Below are 26453 nucleotides of genomic sequence, written 5' to 3'. Positions count from 1 at the left end.
GCTGTGTATATCTTATCTTCATCTCTCATAAAAGACGATTCTATTTTTATAAACTGGGAAGGCAATTCAAGTTCAAACTGCAATTAATACAATTAAGCCCCATAAAAAATAGGTTAATTACTGTAAATTTCATTCAGTAATGAAATTGTTTACTTTATATTATTTTGAAGTCATTCCCGTGGTCATTTTGAGCAATTTAAAGACATGCTGATTAAATGATCCATACAGGAAATCCACATATATGACTACAGGCACACACAGAGTTTAACAGTGAAGTTTTTTTAAATGTAATTCACTGTATTATTTTATCCTTGATGTTTCTAGATATTGGGTAGAAAGTTGTTGGGTTTTTTTTTCAGCTCTCAGCATGGCAGTCATGTCTGCAATGTGAGTAGAGGTGAAATTGCAGAGAAATTGCAATGTCACTCCTTGGATATTCACTGCCTCCTGGTTATATACTTCTTGCCGCAGGATGGTTATGATTTGGTGATAAAAATAAGTAATTTAAGAAACACTTTTATTCAAAGCAGTTTACAGAGAACTCATGAACTGTGCATCAACAGTTGCTGTTGAAAGGCCTAGAACAGGGAAACATTTCATTTACTTACGCAGGGTACCATACAAGAATTCAGCAACACATGCCAGGAAGCTCTGTGCATTAAACACTTTTACCTTGACCGGTGAAATACTTAGCTTACCAGAGGGTACAAGCGTAAAATATGTAGAGGTGCAGTTAAAGTTTAGAACAAGCTACCCAGCCATGTTCTGGAAGATGGTACCCTGTTTTTTCTTGCAGGAAAATGCTGCATGAGATCTTTGGTTTAATTAGCTACCAACTACCAAATGGTCTAGATGTGTCGAACGGCCTTCTTTCAATGTAACCTTTCTTATCTTCTTACCAGGAATTAAATTTGAACTCATACTAATTGAGAACTTTTTTACACTATTAAATAAGATACCATTCATCCATTAGGGTTGCAGGGGAGCCGTAATCTATCCGACACACAATGGCTGCAAGACAGGATCCAGCCTGTATGGGATACCAGTCCATCACAGGGCACAAGAAGACACACACAAACACAGACAGAAACATACTGTACTCACACCAGGGCCAATTTTCCCAAAAGCCGATTAACCTACCAGTATGTCTATGGACTGTGGGAGGATATTGAAGCACTTTGAGGGACCCCACCAGGATCATGGACATGGGGAGAACATACAAACTCCATGCAGGTAGCACCCTAGAATTGAACCCAGGGCCCCAGCATTGCAAAGTAACAATGCAAACCACTTTGCCACCGTGTCACTAAAATAAAATACCAATATCTGTCATCTTTATGGTGTAAAAACAGTGTGCAAACATGTAAAAGCTTTTCATTAGGCTGAGATTTATTTTCACACAATTGTGAAAAATATAAATTAAATTAAACATTGATGCATAAGAAAACAACTTTATTTCTGAATACCTGATAAAAACAAAACTCAAAATGTTTTCTTTAAGCAGTTCAGAATTACCCTGTTATTGAAATAAGAATTTGAGAAAAGCAAATGTGTTGAAATGTCATTTTTAATAGATGCTGAATGTTTAAATGCCATATTTAATGACTGCCAAGAAGGAAGCACAAATTATTCAGAGGACTGAGTGAAAAAAACATCTTAGAAAAACTAAGACATAAACAAGTGTTCCTTCCTGTTTGCAGCTTCTAAAAAAATAATACTTCTAGGAAAATTGATCTCTTAATCACTCTAGAAAAGAGCTTGGAGACTACAAGTGCATTATTTCACGTTTTGTTACAAGTGGCATTAATTCTCTGCTGAAATACTTGTCCATTGGAGTTGCCTATTCAGGTGGATGTAGTCAAGCTCTTCAGTTAATTTCTACTTGATGAAGGCATAGTTTTATCACTTTAATTTCATCTTGCAGGAGCTTTGGCAGCAATGAGTTAATGAGCAAAATGCAGATGCATAACCACTCGAAAAGCTAAATGTCATGGCAATCGCCTGTTATACTCTATTTTTCACAAAACGTATCCTAAAGGATTGTGAATAACACTATACAGTCCTATGTAGCCTCTGTAAAATGCTTAAACATTAAACACTAGTATTAGGTTGCCTTATTGTCTCCTCGGGTATGGACATAAGAGATTCCCTTCACTAACCTAAGATTCGCTATTACTTTAAGATCAGGTTATTTGATGATGCCTAATGTACTTGTCCTTAGACTAGCCCTGAAAGGGGGGCAGTTTAGATACCATTTCCCCAACCAAGAAAGCCTACAAGCAAACAATGAATGGAGAGGAGGCAACTTTGAACACAAAGCATATGTATACATGATTCATGTAATTGATTGGGCTTGTGGTGCATGTAGCAGCTGAAATGAAATGGGTCATGTGGATATGCTTTAAAGAGCGTCTTAAATTGTGTGTAATGGCCTAATAATGTCCCCTGCCTGGACCATTAAAATCTTAATAGACTGAACCCTGTGGGATTACAAATTATGTGATGCTGTTACAGTATGTATCATTCTTTAATGTTTGTGTGCCCAGTCACATCATCACCAGCACTACAGCACAGAAACTGCAAGGAATCTGTAATCTTATCAAGAAGCTTACTTAAAAGTTAAGTACAATCAGGGGATAAGCAAAAATCAGATAGTACGGTAATAATACTTATGAAGATTGAACTACATCTGCAATCCATGCGAATTGCATTTGCAATGCATGATTTTAGTTTCCTGTGTTATTTAATTTAAAAACACTGCACTTTACTGCTTTTAGTATAGTTATATTTGTACAGGTGAATAAAACTTAAAGAATCTTTGTTTTCTTTTCCGAAGGTCTCTGCATGTTACATGTTCCTGTATAAGTGAACTTGTGAACATATTCAGAGGATCCTTCTAAGTAGAATGTTTTTATTTAATCTAGAACATCATAGGTGATACAATAATTAAAGTATACAAGTCAAATGGTCTTTCTTGTAGTATCATAAGCAGACATATAAAGTAACTGTGAACTCTTCAAGGTACTGCAGGCAGGACCAGAGAGAGAAAAATCTCAAAATAGAAAAATACAGGACTTAATTTCCATGACATATTCTAGGATGTGGAAAAAAGTGATGATGCATCATATAATTGGACATACAATTTTCAGGAAAACCAAGAGGAAACCCTCTGGTCTAAATTGAAAGAGGTTAAGAACATGGACATAAAGCACAAAAATATAGAGGACACATGCCCAGGGACACTCAGACTCTGAATTTAGTCATCCAATTCCTTACCTGAAAGCATGTAGAGCAGTATAAAATATTATTTAGAGTCAAGAGAAGGATATATTATAAACAGCTGCTGTCAGAGATGTTATACATTATGTGAATAGCTGATGTATGGTAAAGTATGCAATACAAAAAGGCCAAAGACCTGTGATCACTTGTTCTGCAGCGTGTCTTGTCTCATTGTTCTTTACATAAATCATCTCACAAGCAGTAGTTGTCAAAAAAGAATTTATAGTGAAAATTATTAACCGTACCACAGAATTAATGAAAAGGCTTCTGAAAAACTGAAGTTCTTCATGCCTGAAATGTTCAGCAGAAGAGAGGTAATGGAGAGCTATCCCAGGGTGCACTGCCCAGGGCTTATTCATAAAAATGCAAAAGGCCTCACAGTGGCACATCATCTATGCTTGTTCCTGCCAATTAATACTGGCAATTATCCATTACAAGTCCCATAAAGGGGTCATTTGACATGAAAAATGTCACTACTAATACAAATTTGTTACTTTGTTAATTTACCAGCACCCCTCTTTATTTTCTGGTCAGCAAACTACCCTCTAGAAAATTAATACTGTTGTGTGCTGAAGGGTCTTCTAATAAATAGTGTCCCATATATTAGAAAAGGACTTTCCTCCACTGTAGGCCACAGTATAACTGGGATAAAAGGGGCATGATCAAAGATGATTTGAGGTGTTTGCACAGCTACAGTGATATTTAGCTATCAGAGGATAGAATGTCACTACTTCAGTTGTAGTGCCTATCCACAGAAACATATAGATCTCCAACATCCACTCCTTAACAATCTTTTTGCCACATTACTTTACAATAGCTTCATGACAATGGAAATTTCTCAGGAGCCATCAAAACTGTTTGCAGTTCTAGTCTATGCTTTGCTTCCCTTTGAATCCAAAGCAGTCCAACCAGTAAAGACTCTCAGAATGCTGGTTAATCCATATAGTAGAACTATTTCCATTTCTTTTCTGCTCTGCACATTTATGATATGATTGTGACTAGGATTCCCAGTTGTCAACATTCAATTGTCCCAATGTCAGTGCAGATGAGGCAGGGGTTGGGAAGACTTGAGCTTAATAGGGTATCTTAGGTTCGCTGCAGAACAGCAACACCAGAAACAGGATTCTGATTCAGGAAGACTCAGATTACTTCTCCAATCACTGCTAACTTTCCTGTAGGTGCTATGAGGTTCACAGTGTGAAAGCACAATGACCCAGGCAAGTTCTTGTTTTAGTGGAAAGTTTACTGTGTTTGGTCCTCACCCCTCCTGTACTGGTACAAAGATCCTAGTGAAGCCAAGCTGATTAACAATTTCAGATTTGAAAACCTGTTGGAGGTATTAAATGCAAAATAATTGGGGATCAAAACAAAATGAAAGAAAATTGCTCCTTACATCATCTTTAAAGGTCTACTGCATGGCTTCAAATGCGATTTAAATAGAGCCTCTGGGAACAACACGTCAAGTTGGCTGGCTGCCTGGCATGACATGCAATTGCAGGGTGGAACAGGAAAACAGCATGAGAAGTACAGCCAGCCAGACCGAAGTAACTGGGCTGGTAAAGCTAAAGGGATTAAGGGAGAAAGTAATTAACAACAATAAAAAAGGAAACAATTTGTCAAGCCTGTAATTGAACTGGCAAAGCATGAGTCCAGTGAGAAGCTTTAATTAAGAAGCTTTAACAGTGGCTTTCTTAAAAAAAGGGCATTGAAGTCGGGTATTTGGGCAGCCTGGCTACATTCCCCTCTGCACACTGTCACTGTCACATGCCAGAAATGTGCTTCCTTTTCCAAGTGGCAATTTTATGGAATCCCAAAACCCTAGTAGAAAAAAATCTTCAGACTTCCATTGGAGTTTACCAAATCAACTCAGGATCACAATGTCACTTCAGGAACCACTGTAACAGAAAATCCTTGAGTCCTGTAAACACGGAACTTCCTGACTTTTAAAAGAGTGAAAGGTAAGAGAAAAAGAACTGTGTTGCAAAATATAACCAAATGCACGTGACTTACATGTTTGGTGTTAGGCATCTTCACAAAATGGATGGAATCATAGGTCTGCTTAAGTATTGCAGCCTTCAGATCTACTGTACCATTTCAGTCCATGTGGGAAGAACCCATGTGCCGCAGATTTTATATGTTAAAAAAATACAAAACTTTTTTGATGACTTTGCAAAAATTCCTAACCAACTTCTGCAGTAACTGAAGGCAATTTTGTATGTAATGACAAATCTTAAAGTGTTCTAATAAATTTGCACACTACTGCTTACGATATGTGAATAATTTTTCTTTAACTTACACCGGTTCCAATGACAGATTGGTATATTACCTGAAATGCAACTTTAAATAATGGCAGAATGTAATGAAAAAAGAATGTTGCCAAAAGCAGAATGTCACAACAGACACTGTATTAAACATTAGAGAAAATATGTCAGCATAGCTTTTTTTCTTCAGTTGTAGATAAAAATGTACCACTCTTTTGCAAATAACAGGAAACATTACCATATATCAAAAAACACAAAAATGTGACTTTGAATAACACACACACTTTTTATTTTATTATGATCTCCTGGTTGATATTTTTCTTGCAGAACAGATTAATATTTGTCAGAAATTTAACATTCCTCATTATTTGAACAGCGTATGTACTGTATTATTTTCCCTACTACAGTAAATAAACATTTTATGTCAAATCTGTATAGCAATTTATAGTTTCAGTGTGCAATTAAACCCCATAAAAACTGTTGTTGTTTTCTGAACACACCACACTAAATATTGGCTTGAACTGCAATACCTTTCCAGCATTGCTGTTAACAACTAACATAAATTTAAGATTGGATTTTCCAGTTCACTTCTGAATTGCACAGAGTAACAGGATTTAGCTCCACACACTGAGTTTGCAATCAGCAGTGAGATTGGCACTTCATTTGTCATCTTTTAGAAAATGTTAAACAAAATAAACAATGACAACACAAACTATGTGATACAGACAGAAATAATGCTCAGGCTATTTCATTAAGGGGTCCTTATGCTAATCCAACCATTTTCAGTCCACTTGTCATGGTGAGGATTACAGTGACAGTCTGTCAATTATGGAGGACTGGACATTGTTCTCCTTCTTCCTGGGAGATTCCAAAACAAGGACAAAGATATAGTTCCTCCACTGTGTCCTTGGTCGGCTTTCAGGTCTCTGCCCAGTGGGATATGTCTGGTCGAGCATCAGGGGAAACTTCACAGGGAGGACATCCTTACTAGGTGCCAGAACCTTCATAACCATTTATTCTCCGTCCAGAGGACTAGAAAATCTGAGGCTCCCATGGATAACTCAGCTTATCAACCTCTAAACAAAAATCAGAACTTGCCCTGTCTAAGACACAGAGGTACTAAGACTTCCGTCCATAAGGAAAATTAGCGCACCATCATTAAAACTCAATTGTGACATTTGTGGAAATGACATGACGTATGAAAAGACATTTCACAGTGAGGCATATGTCTATATGTCAAAACACTAATAATTCATTGCCAAGAAATAAAATAAAGGAGAAAATAAGAAGGGGATCAGTGTATTTCATAGAGTTCATCGCTGAATTCAATACAATCAAAATTCCAGTATGGGGTTCCCAATTGTTTGTGGTGATTATCATTTTGTACAGCCAGCTCAGTCAGAGCTGAGCTAAAGCTGTCACAGGCAAACAGTAAGTGAGCAATGGCAATAACTAAGAAATGGAGATGCCCTAAGCCAATAAGAAAAGCAGATAATGTTTTTTTATTTATTTTATAACTGGGGCTCACAGAATGTCAATAATTTCTGAACAGCCTGGTAATTCCTTATTTTAACTCTTGTGTTCCTGTAAATAAATTATGCATGTGTTTCTGAGATTAACCACATATTGTCATTTTCAAAATTAAACAAGGCAAGCAGATTAGATAGAGAATGATATGTTAGAAGTCAAATTGAAAACAAAAATAAGTCAATGTGTAGGTTTGGTTCACTGATACTCCAGTGTAAATATTACTAAAACCACATAAAAGATTCTCCTGTTTTGCTGTGGTCCCTGAAGATCAGGGCCGTGGTGAATACAAGCTGAGCTCCAAGCACAGGGTCTCAGACCAACCTTGGGGATCTTCGGATGGAGTGAGCCTTGCTATTCATCATAGCCCTAATCAGAATAACAGAATGTCAGAGCCATGAAGTGAGCAGAGAGAAAGCCTTAAATAGTCTGCTCCTGGAGCAGATAACTGAATTATACTGTAGGCCATCTGACTGAAAAATTAACGGCCTTCTGGAAACGTTTCACAACCAACTGCATTCTCATGGGGTCAGATTGAGACTGAGACCTCCTGCGAATACACTGGTTGTTAGTGACAACGCCACGACTTGATCTGCTCCCAGCCCAGGGGAAACAGATCCTGATAAAAAAAAATGTACTGGAAAATGTCGTTCTTGGACTTAAAGAAAACTATTATCTCTATATTATCTTCAAAACATAATCTATCCACTTTTGGATAAGGGTCTTCCCAAGGTACATCCACAAACTTCTGTCTTTGTACAGTCTTCCATTTTGATTACATTAGGCCATTTCTGGACTACGGCTGCCACCTGGCACAGTAATTCCTGGACACATTAAGACAAAAGGGGATTTTAAAGTTGTCCTGAAACTGAACTAAATTTAATTGGAAAAATGAGAGCTAAACCTCTGAATTATCATGCAAGGCCTGTAGTAAAAGTTTAGTGATCAATTTATAAGTTAATCTAATTCAATTTGTTTCAAGTTCTGTTCTGTATCAAGAGTGTCCTGGCAATATGGGACTAAGTGGCAAATCTATTATGAATTCTTAGTTGAATATACAGTATATACAGTACAGTCTCTATTATATCATGGGTGTGAAATATCACATGCCTTACTGCAAAGCTTGGGAAAAAGAATGACCAATGACTAGAATGTCATAGAATTGACTCAGAATTCCAATTTTCGTCTTTGTACTTTGTACATAATTTTTTTCTGCTGACGCTGCAGTATTTTATAAGGTGAACATACAGAACTGGTTTGAACTGGAATGGAAGAATGTTGGACACAAGGGTTAATATGTAGGTCTATACTGTGTTATATATAGGAATATGTGCTATGAAACTACTGTAACCAAGTAACCAATTGTGTTAAAAGAAGTTATCTTTGGCAAATAGGGAAGAGGAAGATGTGCCTGATCTTGGAATGCTGCCAATCTGATCAGCACAGGGAAGTGTGATAGTAGAAAATTATTTAATCACTTTGAGAAAAATACACCGAGCATCCCTGTATTTTTCACTCCCATGCGCATTAAATAAGAACTTCTTTTAACTTCTGAGACAGACTGTCTTTTAAGGGGAAGCGGGGACATTTCTCCAACACCATTATACGTAAATAGAAGTTGACACCTGTTTTACCTTATTAAGGTTCATCAGTGCAATGCAGCCAACACTGACCAGTGAAGCAGGAATACAAATGTACAGTATCTTGCAAGGTATACCTTTCAGGTGTATGGTATGTTATGGTATGAATTATGGGTAGGAATATAAATTAGAAACAAGTTTAGTTTAATTTCACATGCAGCTCCGTACCAAAATATAAATTAGTCTGGGAGACAGGACTGCATCTTGTCCTGTGTGATACCCTTAAGAAACAATTGTCCATAGCTAAAAACATTGACTCTATGTATAACAAATTGAAAGACATTTCCATCTCGCAAGTGTTAAGAACTAATATTCACACCCAAAATTCATAGCAATTGTATTATCTTAAAAAATTACTTTAACCTCAGTAGGTGGCTATGAGATACTGTATGTTTTTGTCTAGGTTATAATATGCTTAACAAAAAACAATGCAAAAAACATCATTTCGGAGATTATGAATACATTTTATTTGCTATTATGTAGTTTATTTTTAAATTGTTTACATTTTTAGGAAAATTATGTACTTTTATTCTGCATTAGTATTTATCTTAATCACACTATCTAGTTAAACTGAGATATTTTTTTAATCCTGAGCTAAGATCCTCATCCAAGGCAGAGGCTACAAAGACAGCTTTTCCTGGATTTTGACCTGAATTAACTTGCCCACTAGTTTAGAGGGTATATTTCTCCTGTGGATTTCTGTTTCAGGAACAATCAACTGGCACCTTCGCTTCAGTACAACATTCATCACAGATTGAACTGCACACAATCGACACAACAACCCGTGAGGTAACTTTCAGTTTGATTTTGATTAATGCCGCAAAGAGGATGGATTTGCCTGATGGAAGATGGAGAGGCTTTCCATCCTGCGGTTTTTTCATCAGTGAGCAGGGAAGTGTGTGAGCTGCCCATTCACCTTCCTTCAGCAGCCCGCCCCAGATTGCTTCTTGCAGTTTTGTAGTGCTCCTCCGGCAAGTTTCTCAAGCGCTCAGCTGCCTGCATTGAAATTGTTTGAGAAGAAGGATTAAAAGTGCTGCTCTCTCTAGGCTCGGCTGCCTCTAATGATGTGGCCTTCTACGATCCTTACCCGTTTCGAGTCACCTAGAGTATGGTTATCAGATTTGCTGCACTTGGATTTCATTACTCTCTTACTTGATGCTGTTTATACACTTAAGCCGAGCTTTTACTTTGAGCTGTCATAGATATGTGTCATTATATCATTCTGGATCATACCTCTTTGCAGTGTACTCTGCTTTTTCTATGGCATAACACCGTAAACATCTATATTGGATATCAAAATAGGTATCACAAAACAACTGAGCTGTTTTAAACAACAGCTATTGTGCACATTTCAGCCCTCTATGTCAGGCCATACATTATACACCTAGCAAAGCTAGGCACATGCCTGCTGTTACATATTGCAACTGTATAGCTGTTCACTTTAATATACTAAATAAGTACTACAGGCGTGCAGGTTTTTATAGAAAAACAAACCAGGAAACTCCATACTTTAAAACAAAAAACCAACAGGAATAATTAATACACACTTTTGTATAAAATTTTTGTATTTTATCCATGGTTATATTTGCACTCATTTGCAGCAACAGGGGAAAACTGTCTGCAGGACCAGTGAGGTAAAAAATTGCCTATGGATTTTCTTTTTCATAATGAATTTTAATAAGTAGTCATAGATGCTGCTTCTGGCAATGATAAAAATAAGATTCTATCTCAGCTCAATGTTCAGAGAGGAAAAAAATCTCTTAGTTGAGCTCTCCTTGGTGTACTATGAGCTAAAAACATAATGTGTCTCTCACTACTTAATCCAATCTTATTCAGCTATATACAATTCAATATCTTACCATATCACTACAGAGCTGTTGAATACCTCTCTTGGGCTTAGAGATTTAAACAGGGTCACTTTAATAATGCTTTAAAGTTTCTCCCATTGGCCCAAGGAAAGCAGAGATATCCTAAATCTCGTATGAGATTAGTTGGATTATACAGTACAGAACTGACATTTAGATAGGTTCAATTCCATATACACATATTCATCACTCTGTATCATATTTATTTATATATTTATTTCCACTGATTGTGACTGACCTGGGTGCATAACGTCTTCAGAAGCTTACAGAAATCTGTTGTTGCTCAGCTTAAGACATCTGTCCATTGTGCTGTACTACACAAAGTATTCTATTTCCTTAAAATATGTTTTCTGTATTATAATTTGTATATCTTGGGCCACAAATCCATGGTTGATAACAGAACACTGAAGCACCCAGTAAAAACTCATGCTGCTTTCACACAGATAGCTACCCAGGAACCAGGAGATTTAAGAAGTAGCAGGATGGGTTCAGAGCATGTGTTCTTAAACTCTGGGTTAGGACCCAAAGCGGGTCATGAATACCATTTCTGTGGGTCACAGCACAGGGCAGTGGCAGGTTTGAATCTGCACTCCCTACTCGAATATCTTATCTCGGCACATGTGCTACTGTACCATCTAGAGTGTATGGGTGAATTATAGGGAACTACAGTTCATGGGGAGACCCCCTAGCATGGGGAAGAGGTTGTCAAAATGCAACTATTCTCTTTATTTTTGGTTCAATTATTAGAGCAAATTATTAGAGTAATTAAAAACAATCTAGTTATGCTGAACATGTTATGTCAATAATGCATGTTGCCCCAGAACATGCCTAGGATTTGTTTTCAGTACCAAGGAAACAAATAGTACATTCTAAAATAGTTTAGAATGTCCAGTCACCATATCTGAGGATGGGATAATGCTGGCAGTTTGTAAGGCTTGACTATAAAAGGGGTTGGGGAAAAAATCAATTGATTTCTTGGTTTCTTTGTGCCGAGCAGGGGTAGCTTGGCAGAAAGGTGTCACTGGATCATGTTATCAATCAATCAAAGCCTCTATTAAACAAGACATCCCCACTGAAGAATAAGTCTTATGAATAAGTCTTATAAGTCTTATGAATAAGTCTTATGTACAACAGGAGGTCAAAAGAGAAAGCTAGACCTTTCAAAGAAGCACCCTGGGCAACCTTAATATTTAGTTACTCTGAGATTGAGGCTTTCAGGTAATTTTGCAAAGTGGATATGACTTTGTTGCCTGGTTTTAATTAGATTGTCAAATAACTCTTCAGACAGTACAGCTTCGGAGGATCTGTACTTTCACACCAGGTGACATTTATATGTGTTCCTGAGCTACCCTAATGAAAGCTCATCATGGCAAATTTATATGGTAATTTTGACACTTCTTGTTACCATGGTTTTCCTCCACACTTTATACTAATTTTCTTCTCTTTCCTTTCTTTTGGTTGGACTGCACTTTAGAAACCTAGACCATTATAGTGCTAGGGAATGTTAATAATGGTGGCAATTCTTTGCTCCTTTGAGTATTTCTGATATTATAATTGTCTATGACAGTAAAACCTTAGAAAAGCTTAGTGAAAGCAAGAAATATTAATGAAAAGCTTGGTAAGGGCTGATCCTTTTGAAAATAGCCAAAAAGAACAGCTGAGTTGGAGAAACCAGTGTGGTCTGCAGTGTTCTAGTGTGTCGGAGTGTTAGACAGTGAGGGACTGAAGGCAGTGAGTTAAGCAGTACTGGTGTACAGCATATTGGGATTCAGGATCTGAGGGCAGTGAGCTCAGAATACAAGGATATGAACAGCACGAGACCTGAAATGGAGAACACCCTGTAGTCAGGGCCACTTCCAAACCATTAATCAGCACCTCAGCTGTTACACTGATACTGCTGATTATTTAAAATTGTGCAAGGGAGTAGACTGCAAATGCTGCTGGATCAGTAGGGGCCGACCTAATGCAGCAAGGGCACCCGTCTGAGCCCCCGTTGCGTTACATTGGTGTCAGAGTGGGATGGGATAGCCCTTCGCCGCGGACGGCGATTTAAGCGGGGGAGAGTGTAACGCTTACGGCCGACAGGCACTGTGTAAGAGCCGGCGTACCAGAGCAGGTGACGTCACCGCCCTTCCCTGTGATAGCAGGACTACAGCTACTGGGCTGTAGAAAGATCTCTCTTTGGCTCACCGGGCTGGGTCCCTGCTGAGTGACGCGGGAGTCCCGGGTTCAAGCCCCTGACGGTGCGGGGCCGACCTAATGCGGCAAGGGCGCCCGCCTGAGCCCCCGTTGCGTTACATTGGTGTTAGCAGTGGGATGGGATAGCCCTTCGCCCGGGACGGCGATTTAAGCGGGGGAGAGTGTAACGCTTACGGCCGACAGGTACTGTGTAAGAGCCGGCTTACCAGAGCAGGTGACGTCACTGCCCTTCCCTGTGATAGCAGGACTACAGCTACTGGGCTGTAGAGAGATCTCTCTTTGGCTCACCGGGCTGGGTCCCTGCAGAGCGACGCGGGAGTCCCGGGTTCGAGCCCCCGGACGGTGTGGGGCCGACCTAATGCGGCAAGGGCGCCCGCCTGAGCCCCCATTGCGTTACAATATTATGGGTTACCAACCTATAACATTCATATGTGCATTCTAAAACCTATCTAAACTGTATATTCTGGATAAGCACAAATACATATATATACTGTCCTGCTAACCCCCAAACCAAAAAATTATGCTCAGTTACAGTATATCCAAGTATGCATCTCCTGGTCAAATAACACTAGAAGCCAGATTTCCTCAGAGCAGCCTGTGGTCAAAGGGGGAATTAAAAATAACTCTAAAAAGAAAAGAAGAAACAATCTTCTTCTAAAGATATGGTGCAGTGGCTCCCCCACCCAGGTCCTTACCTGCTCAGGCGTAAGGTCTCTTTGTTCCTGTGCCAGCATTTCATACCCCACCATGAATTTTCGCACTGTGGCAGAGCGCAGCAGTGGTGGGTAGTAATGGGCGTGAAGCTGCCAGTAGCTCATATCCTCTTTCAGATAGTGGCCTGTGGGAGCCCCTACAAAACAAAGTGTATTGATGTGCATATGTGGTACAGAGTCTGCATGAAGCTGAAATCAAGTGAAGATGATCATAACCTTCAAACCCTACACAAAAAAACACACACATGGATTTTATTAACTGTTTTATAGTACATTATATCCTCCACCAAGGTAAAATTGCTAGCAAGTGTATTTTGAATGTTAAGTGCTACAGAGCTGTGCCTACGCTATGTAGTATGTTGTAAATTACCCTCTTGTAGACTGCACTTAACATTCCCAGGGTCTTCAGTTTAAATATAAACAAAGAAGACAGCATTCAGTGAAAGGTAGGCTCTTCAAAACACCTTATAGCACACACCATATTCTTATTCTGCAAGAGATAAAATGTTCAGAACAAATCAACAGGTAGAACACTGTCTCAATTGTTTTATTGTTGTGTTATCTTATTGTTCTCGCAAAGATGATGAACCTTGAAAGGTGTTACATTACATAAAATATTATTATTATTATTATTATTATTATTATTATTATAGAAGACATGCTATGAGGTTTCGCAGTGCATATTGAGATGTAATATGGTTGTGAGCACATAAAAATCTCAGTGGTTTGGCTTTGCTCCCAGTTGAGGTCCTCCTCTCATCCCCATATAATGAATGAAAAGCGTATCATATAAGTTAAACCTGATTCATCCTGTCTGCTTCTGTAAAACAGCAGATGATTTCCTAAGCTGATATTTTCTTCCTCCCCTCTTCCCTCTGTCTTCTCAATTACCTTGTTTTTCTTTCCTTATCTTTGGCAGTTTGGCTTCTTTGTTTTAATTTATTTCTGTTTATTGGCTTCTTTTGTCTTACTATTGTTTGCTTATTACACCTTCTGTTTGTATGCTTCTTCTGTTTTTAGCCATCTAAAACATAAGTGGGGCCTACAGTATCTACACAAAATTAAACAGCTATTTGGGCATATGGTACGTGTACCTTAATAAAGATAGGAAAGATCAGACAACTTTAAGCTGCAAACCCATTAATCATGCCTTGTACCACTATGGTGCTGTAAAATAAAAAAATACGTACTTATTGCTTCCATTGGAACTCTGGAAAAATTCAGGCATAGTATCTTAGGAAGGAAAAAGTAGGCAAAATCTCTTGATGAGGTGTATCTTGGGAAATTCACTGCATTTGTTACTGTACATCATTTTCTGTATTTTACTGTTGGTAACCTTGCTTTATCTGTGCTTTCACTGTGCAATTATATAACAAAAAAAGAAGCATGACAAAAAAAAGTGGACTAGAGAAAAAGGAAGAGGCAACCCTTGGTAAAAAAGTAAATCTGATGAAAAACTGTGGCTTACTCCACACTCAGCGATATCATCTATCTAATTATATTGCTAAAGCCACATAAAGATACTATTGGCAATAATTAGAAGGACTCGGCTGATAAAATACGTTTTAATATTGCAACAACACAGACCAGGGAATTAGCATCCCATTAATAAAATTCATAAAATGTATTATGTACAAAAAATAAAAACTTTCTGTTTAGTTCAGTGCTGCTTTTAGTGACAAAAGTGCTGTGCTGTCTATGCAGAAGTATGGATTCAATTATAATGTCCAGTGAAATGCAGGGTGGGTAAGTGAAATCCATATCTTCATCCGTTCCATATTGTACAGCAGGATTTCGACTTATTCAATTACACGCCTGACATCAGGAATTTCATGTGCAGTTGGGAGTCTGTGTTTAAACATCCATGGGCGCCGAGGGAATTCACTGTGCAAAGTAACCTAATATCATTCAATCACACTTCAGGTTTTCAGGATATAAACGAGGGTCAACAATCTAGCTCTGCAACTCTTGAGGGTAGAACAAGAAGAAAGAACAGCTGGAGGAAGCTATGGCCAAAGTAAACAAACTAAAAGTTGTTTTTTGCCTCCAGAAGACCATCCATATTAGGCAAATAGGGAAATATTACTAACGTCTCTGTTGAGTTACATAAAAACTCCACTTGCACTGCTTACAGATTCAAACATCAACAGCAGTTTCATCTTAAAACCAAGTTCGTAAAGATAACAGAAGAACAGAACAATTAAACTTCCTTCAAATGCCCTTAGCGTTCTTCAAAAAATATACTGAATACTGGCATCTGTAGGAGACCCAGTGTTCATAGTACATAAGTTCATACCTGCAATTTTATACTGTACTTACTGAAAATAACATTTTTTTATTTTATTCAGAAGCAGCTTTTATAGTCCTTTTCCTATTGTGCCAATACCATTATTTAAGGAAACACTGACTAACTAAACACCATGAAACGACTTCAGCAGACTTAAAATAAAAACATATGATTCAAAACCAGCATTAATAAGGAGTACATTTAAGACTGAAACCAAACAGCTTTTCTTTATACGAAAGGTTGTGGGGGTCCAGAACAGACAATTTTATTTAATCCTTTACCTAAAAAGAGAGGTCAATTGCAACTATAGTAAATTCTTGTTTTTTTTTCAGAAACCTGATGGCCTGGCCAAGAGGCGTATACCATTATAACACAAAAAGAAATTAAATAAAAAGAACAACAAAATGAAAATTGGTGCTCCTCCCAAATGGTTACAAATTACAGGAGAATTATTGGTCTTCTGTCATTTGTAACCATTGTATGTCCATATAAGATTATATATTGACATAAAAAGATGGAATGGAAACTGGCATTGGTGCCATTAAATTCTGATTAACTTTATAATTTAATCACATGTGAAATTAGCAAAAAGAGGCAACAAAATACACTTCTAACCCTTTTTTTCTTGTAAGTGTCAAACCTTGGGAACTTGACCTTTAGTCACTAGCAATTTATTACAGTACCCATACTCCGCTGACCTAACCATACACTCTGCCTGGGGACAAATAAAATATGGTCAAGACATTGGAGCTCCAGATCTGACCCTGACTCACATAAACCAAATCTCTGGAGTTCTGCTGAATTTCGCTTTGGGACAAATCTAAGAAGGTGCCGGTTATGTCAATTTTTCAAAACACATGCAGACACTATGAATGCATTGACATGTTCCATCCATTAACTTACTTTCAGCTTTTACCCACCAATAAATGTCTCAGTTCCTGGGAAATATCAAAATAGGAACATCCGAAGTGCGGCTGTTACATTAACAGTGTATTGCAAATGTTGAACTAGTATATATCCTAAAGACAAACTGATGCTTGAATAGGATTGAGCATCTATAAATTATGAACAGACAAATATTTTAACTGATAAATATAGAGCAGACAATTATATTGTTGTATGCTGGGGTTATATCTAATGGATTATGATAGCCATTTAATATTTTATACCATTTAGCCATTACAGACCAGTAACCGGGGATAAATACAGATTGCATGAGCAGCCCACCTGCTGAGAGGCTCTTGTGCGTCTAGAGTTATGCAGACTGGAAGACCTCGCAAGTCCAGTCGAGGGTTGTTTAGTGGGTTCTCTGCAAGCACTCACCAATAGGAAAGTTGGTGCTAGGACTGAACGTAAACATGGCATAGCCTACGTCTCTAAGCCTAAGCCTAAGTCAAGTTTATGTTTATATCAGAGGTAGGGTCGACCACAACTCTCACTTGAATCCTCTGGAAGAAGCAAGACACAGTGAATGAGTTCCACCTTCTTACATGGTAAACCTCCAACAATTTGGACCTGGTTTTTGAGGACTGAAACCTAGCAGGTCTAGAGAGATTTATTACCTTTTAGTGTCTGCCAGACAGGGTTTGTATCGCTTGTATGCATTAAATGGTTTGGAGAAATGTTCCTCACAATTCATCATCAGTTATAGAGAGCGGAATTCCCTGTAGAGTCATTTTTGTTTAGAAACCAGCATTGCCTACCTAAGCTGTTGTTATTTTTAAATGGACAAATGCCCTCCTTTCATTTTTAAGCTTTCTTATATTCTTATGTTCTTAATTATGGTTGGTCTGTCTTGGAGGGGAAGAGTGAGGGTAGCTTTGGACTGTAAAAGGTCTGGACTAAGAAACTCACAGTCTTTAAAATTGTGAATAATAATGTATGTTTTAATGTGAATAAATGCTACTCTAGTTTGGGCCTCCACCAGGAAACAAAACCCACCCATGATACAGTTGTTTGATTTTCATTCCTAATTATATGGGACATTTTATATTTTATTTTAATTTTTAAGCTTTGTACTTTTGCATTTATAAAACATTTTCCTAATTTATACAAAAGGTGACAAGCTAATTCATAGCAGTTGGTGTTAGGTTTGGGATATCTTATAATATTTCCAAAATACACCACCAAGCTAATTTAAAACAATATTAATCTTTAAAATGCAACAGAAGATATCTATTTAACTGCTTATCAAATATTTTGTAAGTTTGTTATAACAGTGTTTATTACAAATATGAAATTATCCCATGAATAAAAAAAAACTTTTATTGATGGAAAAACTTAAGGGTGACAGACAGTAAAGTAAACTGTAAACAAAACTCCACTAGTTTATAACAGAGTGGACAAGTCTGTTGTGGAAAATGGTTGTTTGATAGTCAGATGCAATACAGAGATAGCATGCAGTATGTAATTTTAACCATCTTTTATTTAAAAAGCAAAAATAATATAAATATTGTTTAAAATGTAAGTCCTAATATATTTATAATCAGCATATGTCGTGACAATTATGGAAGCTCATTAGCACCATGTAAAAAAATATTTTTGCATTTATACAAGATAGTATTGTGTTTAAACATTCTGTTCAATGTTTAAAGAGTAGGCATAAACCTACAATTTGTACTTTTTTTTCTGCAGTTTCACATCAAGAATAACATGTTTGGAAAGCTGTATCATTTCTACTTGTTACAGAAATGGTGAAAACGACTGACATTTAATCCACGAATGCTCACTGACATGGTGTTCTACTTCACAAATACAAAGGACAGTACACATGCTCCTTTAGATTATTGTTTTTCCAAAAACAGGAATGTGACGATATTCTGTTGTTAAAGTCAATGCTACTTTGCATGGGACAATATTATTGTATATGTAATGCAAGATATTAAAATAGAAAGTAATATTGTTTACAAATTAACTATCACTTTTTAACGCAACGTTATCTCATGTAAACAAAATAATTTTCTGATTTCAATGCAATATTACTGTATCTTGTAAAAAAAAATATCTGTGGCGCTAATACGCTACCGTAGACAAACGCAGCTTCACCTCCACAGGAAACAAAATTGTAAACTTTCTCTTAAATGTAACCAACCCTAAACAAAGGTCACAGCCAAATTATCTTTGGCCTGGTCTACAAAAATCTAGAGCTCAAATTAAATTAGAAAGGCAACAGCTTTCAAGACAGTCAGTCCCTTCTTAAAGGTAAATGAAAACTCAATATTTTCTCTCCTGTAATGGGCAAGTAGTGTACGGTATATCACTTGGTGACAAAAAGGCTTGTATATTATTTATTTACAGAAAGTCCCCATCTGAGTCATTAAAATAATTCACAATTCCTATGCTTTGAAAATGAGGCAGTAAATAAGGTCCTGTGGTTTCATTTTATGTTAATCATACACTCGTATGCATACTGAGGAGAATAAAAGACAGACAGGGCAAGAGTGAGATAGGATTGATCCTGCTTCATCTGACAAGAAATAACCTAAAGGTTATTTTATAATGAAGGCTATGCATTGCTTTGCATTTGTGTTGTAAATGTGTAAAAGCAGCATTAGTTTGAGCTAACAGAAAGCAATTTAGTCTAAAAGGAGGAATATTTCAAATGTGAACCGTCTTAAAATAATGAAAATGTAGCAATTTAAGATAAAAATTGCTTTTTACTCAGTAAATTATGTCATATATGCATTCATTCACAATGTAAATGTTGTCTGTTTTCAGGAAACAATAGTCAGCTTTTGCGTTGTTAAAATATATAAACGATTTCATATAATAATAAGGCTAAATTGCTCAGGTACTTATTGGCATGCTTCTGTGCATTACAGAGGCTAATATTAATAATAAAAGGTTATTTCATTATTACAATAGCAAAGTAACAATAAAGAGTAAAGTGAAAATGTATCAAGGATGGTAATGGGAAATGTCTATACTATGAAAGCGAAATGACTGAAATACTAAATAAATACTTATGTGTTTACTAGGAAATAGCTCTAATCACACCTGCTCTGTCTATTATCCTTCTGTAGACATTTGAGATGTTCAAAAGTATTCAAATCTTACTAAATATGTAATTTACCATTTGCATGATACATAATTTAATAGTAAATTCCAGTACCTATTGACTCTCCATTTTCCCCCATGAACATTATTTAACTACAATAACTAAATCTTCTGCTGTGGTAATTTTGATCAAATTTTTTTTTTAATGTCCTCATGTGCGAGTTTTTTTTTGTACTGAACTCATCTATATTTCACAATATTATCACTGCATCCCTGGAAGTATTCTTTTCCTCCTCCATCACCCATCCTTTCAAATTTTAGGAAACAGAAAGAATGAGTAATGGGTTGGCACAATGTACTGTATAAAGTAACATTGTGTCAGTCCATTAAGAACCATCACTGAGTGACTTTTGAGAGTAACAGCCTCCACGCTACTCATGCAGTGACTGACACTTGCTATCAGCATGGATCTTTGGTATGCTGAAGTTGGGTTTTGCAAAGGACTGGTGCTTTAAAGCTGGAAAATAGCAGCGTCTAAAAAAGTGAAAATGAACCCTCCTAATCTTCCTCTTTGATAAATAAGCCTGCATGTGTTAGATATATAAGGAGGAATAGAAAGTCTTATAAGTTAAGACTATTTGCATTTTGCTCCCCCTTCATGGAGTATGAATCTGAGATCAGACTTTCTAAAGACATGTTTAGAATGAAAAAATAATATTTATTAAAAATAAAATATCATATTTTGCAGCAATTGTTTTCATCTCAAACTATTTATCACCTGCAACAGTTTGTATTCCCTTTCTAGATAGTAATATATTTCAAGACAAACATTAAATGGCACTTATTTGATCTCTTTTAAAATAAACATAAGAAATAACAGTAAAGAAACCAATGTTCTAGGTTCTAGTAAACAATAGTTACTAAACAAGCAAGGATCAGAGATTATACCAAACATGGAGAATTAGCAAACACTACAGAAGTTGCAAATGAAATGAGACAAGTACAGGATCTTACATACAGATAGCGAAAATGTAAACAACAAATATAAAATGGAAAGCACTAGACTTCAGGAAGCTACCTAAGAAAAAAGACTGACTTTTTTTATTCCAGATAATGGTGGTAAGTAATAAAAAAGGCAAACAAAATGTTAGGATACACAGTAAAAAGCACAGAATCTAAACCAATGAAATTCTATGTTACAACCCTACAGTACAATCATTCTGAAAATTGTTCTTTTTTTGGTTATCACTACACAAAATCAACATTAGTGATCTGAAATCCATGGTGACCAGGTTCATTCCCAGGATTAAAAGAATGTCCTACACTGAGATGTAATTGCTTTATATTTTGAAAAGACCTGATTCAAGAATTCCACACAGGCACTGACGTGGTCAACCCAATGAACTTCTAAAGAATCAACAGTGAAACACAAACCAGAGGCAGAGTATAAAAACGACATGGAAGTGCATTTGAAATGGAGAACAGGAGGCACTTTAGGCAATAGATTAGAGAGGTCTGGAACCATCACTTCTTTCAAAAAATGTCTGGATGAAATGCTTGAATCTATTAGCAGGTAAATATATAATTATGACAGACTAATGCTGGGACTTTTTGCTGAGTTTTATTTAACTTGCATTTTCCAAAAAACAGAATCTTTATATTCCTAATCCAAGAAATATATGCTCTTCATAATTACTGGAATTCATTCATGCACTGTTTTTAATAATGCCTTTTATGTTTGTTTTTCATATTAATGCCATTTTTTTAATATCTTGTTGCAGTTGTATGGCTTGATCTCAGATATGGAATCTTAGCTGCCAATCAAGCTGAAGGAAAAAATTCAGAACAGCTTTAGAAATGTGTCTCAAGTTTCTGAGAGTGCCTGAATGGTTCTAAAACATTATCCATGACTGTAACTGCTTCCATTTACCTTTCAGCCTTTAGGAAATGTATTGATACCAAAATCAGTTAATCAAAAGTGATTTGTCTTTACTGGGGATCATCTTGAATGTACAGGGGGTGATTTACTAAAATCAGTACCGTGTGTGATGCTCATTTTCAGAAAAACAAACCACTGCCTGAGTGAATATCTAAGATATCCTGTTTCACGTATGGGAAAGAAAAAACTATTTTTGATTAACATTATGCATAGCTGAACACCATTGCACACTTCTCCTCATTTATTTATTTTTAACCTCTTGGCACACTGCTTTCTTCATCAACAACAACTAGAAATTAAGGTAATATATCATGGGACTAGAATATATTTTTTTACTGCCAGTGACTGGCATCTGGTGTAACCAGATGTCTCAAAAATGAATGCTACTGTACATGCACCTTAGTTAATCAGAAAAGTGTATTCATATTGCAGGGTGAACCCCTCAAATGACATGAAGAGATGCCTGATGAATTAATAAACTGAGAAAAAAGCGTATTTCTACTGAAATCTAAGTAAAAGCGTATTTGGCTTTTATCTCACCTGTTGAGGAACATCTAGGCTCAACAGACCAGTGCTTCCTGTCTGTTGTTGACTCGCGCCAGTTTTTTTAACAGGTCACATTTTGACAGCTATATTTCATATAGCCCTGCGTGAAGCAGTTCCTGTAGCTCAATTTCTTCTAGTTTCGATCCTGGAATTCTGTCAACATCTTCCACATTAAGAAAACTGATACATCAGCTGTCTTCCACTTAGGAGTATTGTTTTATTGCTATACTGCTGTATCTTAACTTTAATATAAGAAAGCGAGTTTGACCTTTGAAATACACCATATTTCTTTTTTTGCTTAGCAGGATCAGGAGGGAAATAATTAATTTAATCTCCCTTTACTGTACAGATTTATACTTTCCTCTATGTTAATCTTATTTCTTATGTGTCATCCAATACACAATAAACTCTCGTTTTTTTCAACAATTAACCCTGCCCTATCCCTATATTGAGTATGTAAAATTACCACTGAGCTAATGTGCAGCTTGAAAATCAAGTTTTCATTCAATGAACAGGAGCGTTGTCTTAAACTGTTTTTTATGATGCTATGTTCTCTTTTAAGGAATAAGGCATTTTTTTAGATTAAATTGTGGTGAAGGCAATGACTGTATTTGGCAAATATAAAAAGCTGCAATATAAAAACAACAACTGATTGTCTTTGTAAATGTAGCTCATTTCACTTGTTTCCATTGACTCAGATAGGCTTCTAAAGCTGGGATCAGTGGTAGAGAGAAAGAGGAACAGGGTCTGGCATCCTTAATACACTACTACCATGTACAATCAGATGGAAAAGATTAAATCAGAATAATGCAGAAGCCTTAAATGGCTCAATAGGTCAAAGGTTCCACAGAGGATATTACATTGTGTAAAGGGTGAATCTTCTTCTATAAAGAGGTGTCATCTCACATAATTTGCAACTAACATCCATGAAGTGAAGCTCAACAGTTCTTATGGCTCAAAACACATGCAATTTCACCCCTCAGACAAAATAAAACACCCTTTAAACATACATCACTTTGTAGTTTTCATTTATTTTGATTATTCTTATCACTGTCATCAAATTATTGCTCTGTGTCTTCTGTTTTAGGGAGGCTAGATTCAAACACAGACTACCTTTAAGTAAAAAAGATTAAATTAAATTAATTTAAATGTGTTCTTTCAAGACAATTGGTTTCCATAAGCAAATTTAATTGCATGCAAAGATACAAAACAAAGTCTTCTGGAAGCCTTATCAGATATACAGTGACAATACCAAAACACTACAATATCACAGGAAATAACTATGTAAAAATTCCTGTTCGAATCTAACAGAAAATAAGGTATGATATGACACCTTTTTCTATGAAACAGAAATGCCATTCACGTTCTTAAGCACTGAGATGCAATGAAAAGGAGGAAGTGCTCAAAATTATCACCTTGATAGATTTAATTTCTGCCTTTGTGTGTATTTAAAAATCGACATTGGTCAATTAGTTGCATACCTGTAAGGCAGTATCAAACAGCCTTTTCTGTGCTGATCAAGTTGTGCAGGAGGTCAATTACTGAAATACACTGAAAATACAGCTACTGTATAATGGATAATTACAAACATAATTCATTTCACAAACAAACTTAATGTGACTCATTTATGCCTAACAAGCACTCTTTTTTACTGGCTGACCTGCAGCAAATTCACTTCCAGACGTTCAGGGGAGGTTGAGTACTTAGTTTAGAAATTAGAGCCAAAATGTACACAGAGAATATATATTTTTAATTACATAAGCACACCACAGTGAGAAACTACTAAGACCATTAACAATATGATGCTTACTCCCACCTAAATGTTATGTGTTTCTGTCGAACACAACAACAATTATATGGTTCTTATAAAAGAGAAGAACATCTGTGCACTGCAGTGCTTACACTTATTGACGAAAAATTGATCACACGCTCTTTTACTTTAGTTTACTAATGCAAATGCTAGTCCATACAGGCTTGTTCATTGCTATTGATAAGACTGTATTAGATCGGTGTTTGCTTTTATAATGAAGATGCTGATGCTGCCCCTTCATTAAAACTGTTTTTTTTTTTAAATCACGTTCATCTTCCTCTGACGTGACCGAGAAAATGATCCTTACCAGAAAAGCTCGGAGCCATCCAAGATTCCAAAACACAGTTAATCCTTGACTAAACGCACTGAGTTTGGCATGCTGCTTATGGAGCAAATACAGTGGCTTACCTGTTTTGATTGTACTGTGTGCAATATACAGTATTTGGATACCTGTGAATATTTTTCCATGTTTTTATATCTAGTGTAAGAGTGCTCATTTGATAACCTTCCAAGGTAACTTACAAAAGTAAATGTAAAAGAAGTAATACTTTCAGGAGTTAATAGGGAAGCACAGATCCATTCCAGTGAGGCAAGATGGGATGGCTGTTGGCCCTCAGGACCAGAATGCCATTAAAATAATGGTGGATAGCATTTTCCCCCCAGTTTATGGAGGGCAGACCTAATTAATATTGACAGTGAATGAGCTACTGATGCAGAACAACGCCAGGGCTTTTAAGTATGCAATTTTGTTTCACAAGCTGATCATTAACAAGTACACTGACAGATAAATAGCTCAGGTTTTTTTCCACCTTAGCTTTTTCAGCTACATTGGATTTTTTGGCCCAGTAATCACAGGAGCCTAACTAATATTTTACACTTAACGGTTATTGATCCTTTAAGCCAGAGTCTACCCCTGAGATGTACATGTTTATTTGACATTCCTGTAGAAAACCTGCTGTCATTCTGAGTTTCAATATAATTCATCAATTATTCCACACATTCCCTATCCATACTTTACTGGAAAAATGCACTTAAATGTCCCACACCTGCACTGCTTTTCAAAGAACAGACAGACAGGCCTGGCAGAAGAATGTGTTTGGCAATAAATATGTAGGTCTGGAGAGAATCATTCAAATGCTTTCAGTGCTGTTGTGAAATTAATATATTTTAGTTTTTGATTTTTCTTTGCAGTTTTTGCTGCAGTTTGCACATTCAGGATTTGATTGAAAATATTCGCTTTAAAAATGTGTATACATCATTTATAATTTAAAAAAAATGTGACATCATTTGAAGGGAGTGAATAACCTCATATGAATCTTAAATATAAACATGTGCATACATACTATATTACAGAAATCACAGTTAAGTATTAGAACCCTCTATCTCCAACAGTATTACTCACCAATATATTAAGTATCTTTTTTGTGTGTTAAACTATGCCCATCTGACAATATAATCTAAAATAGGCATCTCATATTTTTAACTAAGAATGATGTAGAATAAACTCTTGATGAAAACCTTTTCAGAATGTGTTTCGGTATAATTTTACTGCAAACCTTTTCCTGAGAATACTACCTCCCTTATTATCAACTGCAGATACACATATTCAAGGCCTTTTGTCTCATAAATGCCTTTTGTCATAACCATAACCATAATCATTACACATTCGGTCATAATGATCTCCCAAAATAATCTTATATTGGCTAAAAATGTTTTACATTCTTCTGTCAGGTTTGTTCTACAGGTGCTTAATGGAGTTAAGGTCAGGGGGTGAAATAAATCCATTTGTATCAATAATATATTGAATTCACACACTTAGGCGTAATCTGGCTGTGTGTTAATGATATTTATTTGGTGAAAAATTAGATCTTTGGCACAAAGATTAACTTTCTAAATATATTTTACATAATGATAAAGTATAGAATCATACTGTTCATTTACTATTACTTCATTTACAGTGAAGAAACTATTGTGTTACTTTTTCATGCCCCTTCCTGTTTTTTTTTTTGGCATGCATCTTACTTTATGGATATTAAAAACTCTAGCAAATCTGCACTGTTCTTTTGATCTATTCCTATGGGTTAGTGTCCATTTTAAGCAGTTTGAATTGTTCTAACCATAAGTTTTAAAAATGCCACTTTCCCCATATTCCCAGTTTTTCAGCATGAAGCGAGATTTGCAAGAAACTGTGGACACCAAAATATTGTAATCATTTAGTTCAGTTTCTAAATGTCAGAATTCACTTTGTCCACATCCCAAAAAATTTCTAATCACAAGATATTGTTTATGCTTGCACCATAATATTATGCATACAGGATTACGACAGATACTTACGCCCTTTTAATTGCATTAGAATTACATACGCTTTTATGACAGTTTACATAAAGTTTA

At 36.3% G+C, this 26453-nt stretch overlaps 1 protein-coding gene across 4 annotated transcripts in view; it reads right to left on the bottom strand.

Moving 5' to 3' along the window:
- Positions 1-9164: 9164 nt before the first annotated feature.
- The window catches only part of galt (galactose-1-phosphate uridylyltransferase), a 90080-nt gene continuing 72791 nt past the window's right edge, over positions 9165-26453 (bottom strand). For 3 of the 4 annotated variants that reach the window (XM_088911037.1, XM_088911039.1, XM_088911040.1), the window contains exons 10-11: positions 13467-13621; positions 9165-9703 (exon numbers count right to left, since the gene is read on the bottom strand). In XM_088911037.1, the coding sequence (XP_088767163.1) occupies positions 9620-9703; positions 13467-13621 (239 nt within the window). In that variant the 3' untranslated portion in view covers positions 9165-9619. The remainder of the gene's footprint in view (positions 9704-13466; positions 13622-26453) is intronic. The other variant, XM_088911038.1, reaches the window with a different exon arrangement.

This window comes from Atractosteus spatula, chromosome 3 (assembly GCF_055471065.1).
Source record: "Atractosteus spatula isolate fAtrSpa1 chromosome 3, fAtrSpa1.hap1, whole genome shotgun sequence".
Taxonomy (NCBI): Eukaryota; Metazoa; Chordata; class Actinopteri; order Semionotiformes; family Lepisosteidae; genus Atractosteus; species Atractosteus spatula.
This window is presented reverse-complemented; position numbering and strand designations above follow the sequence as displayed.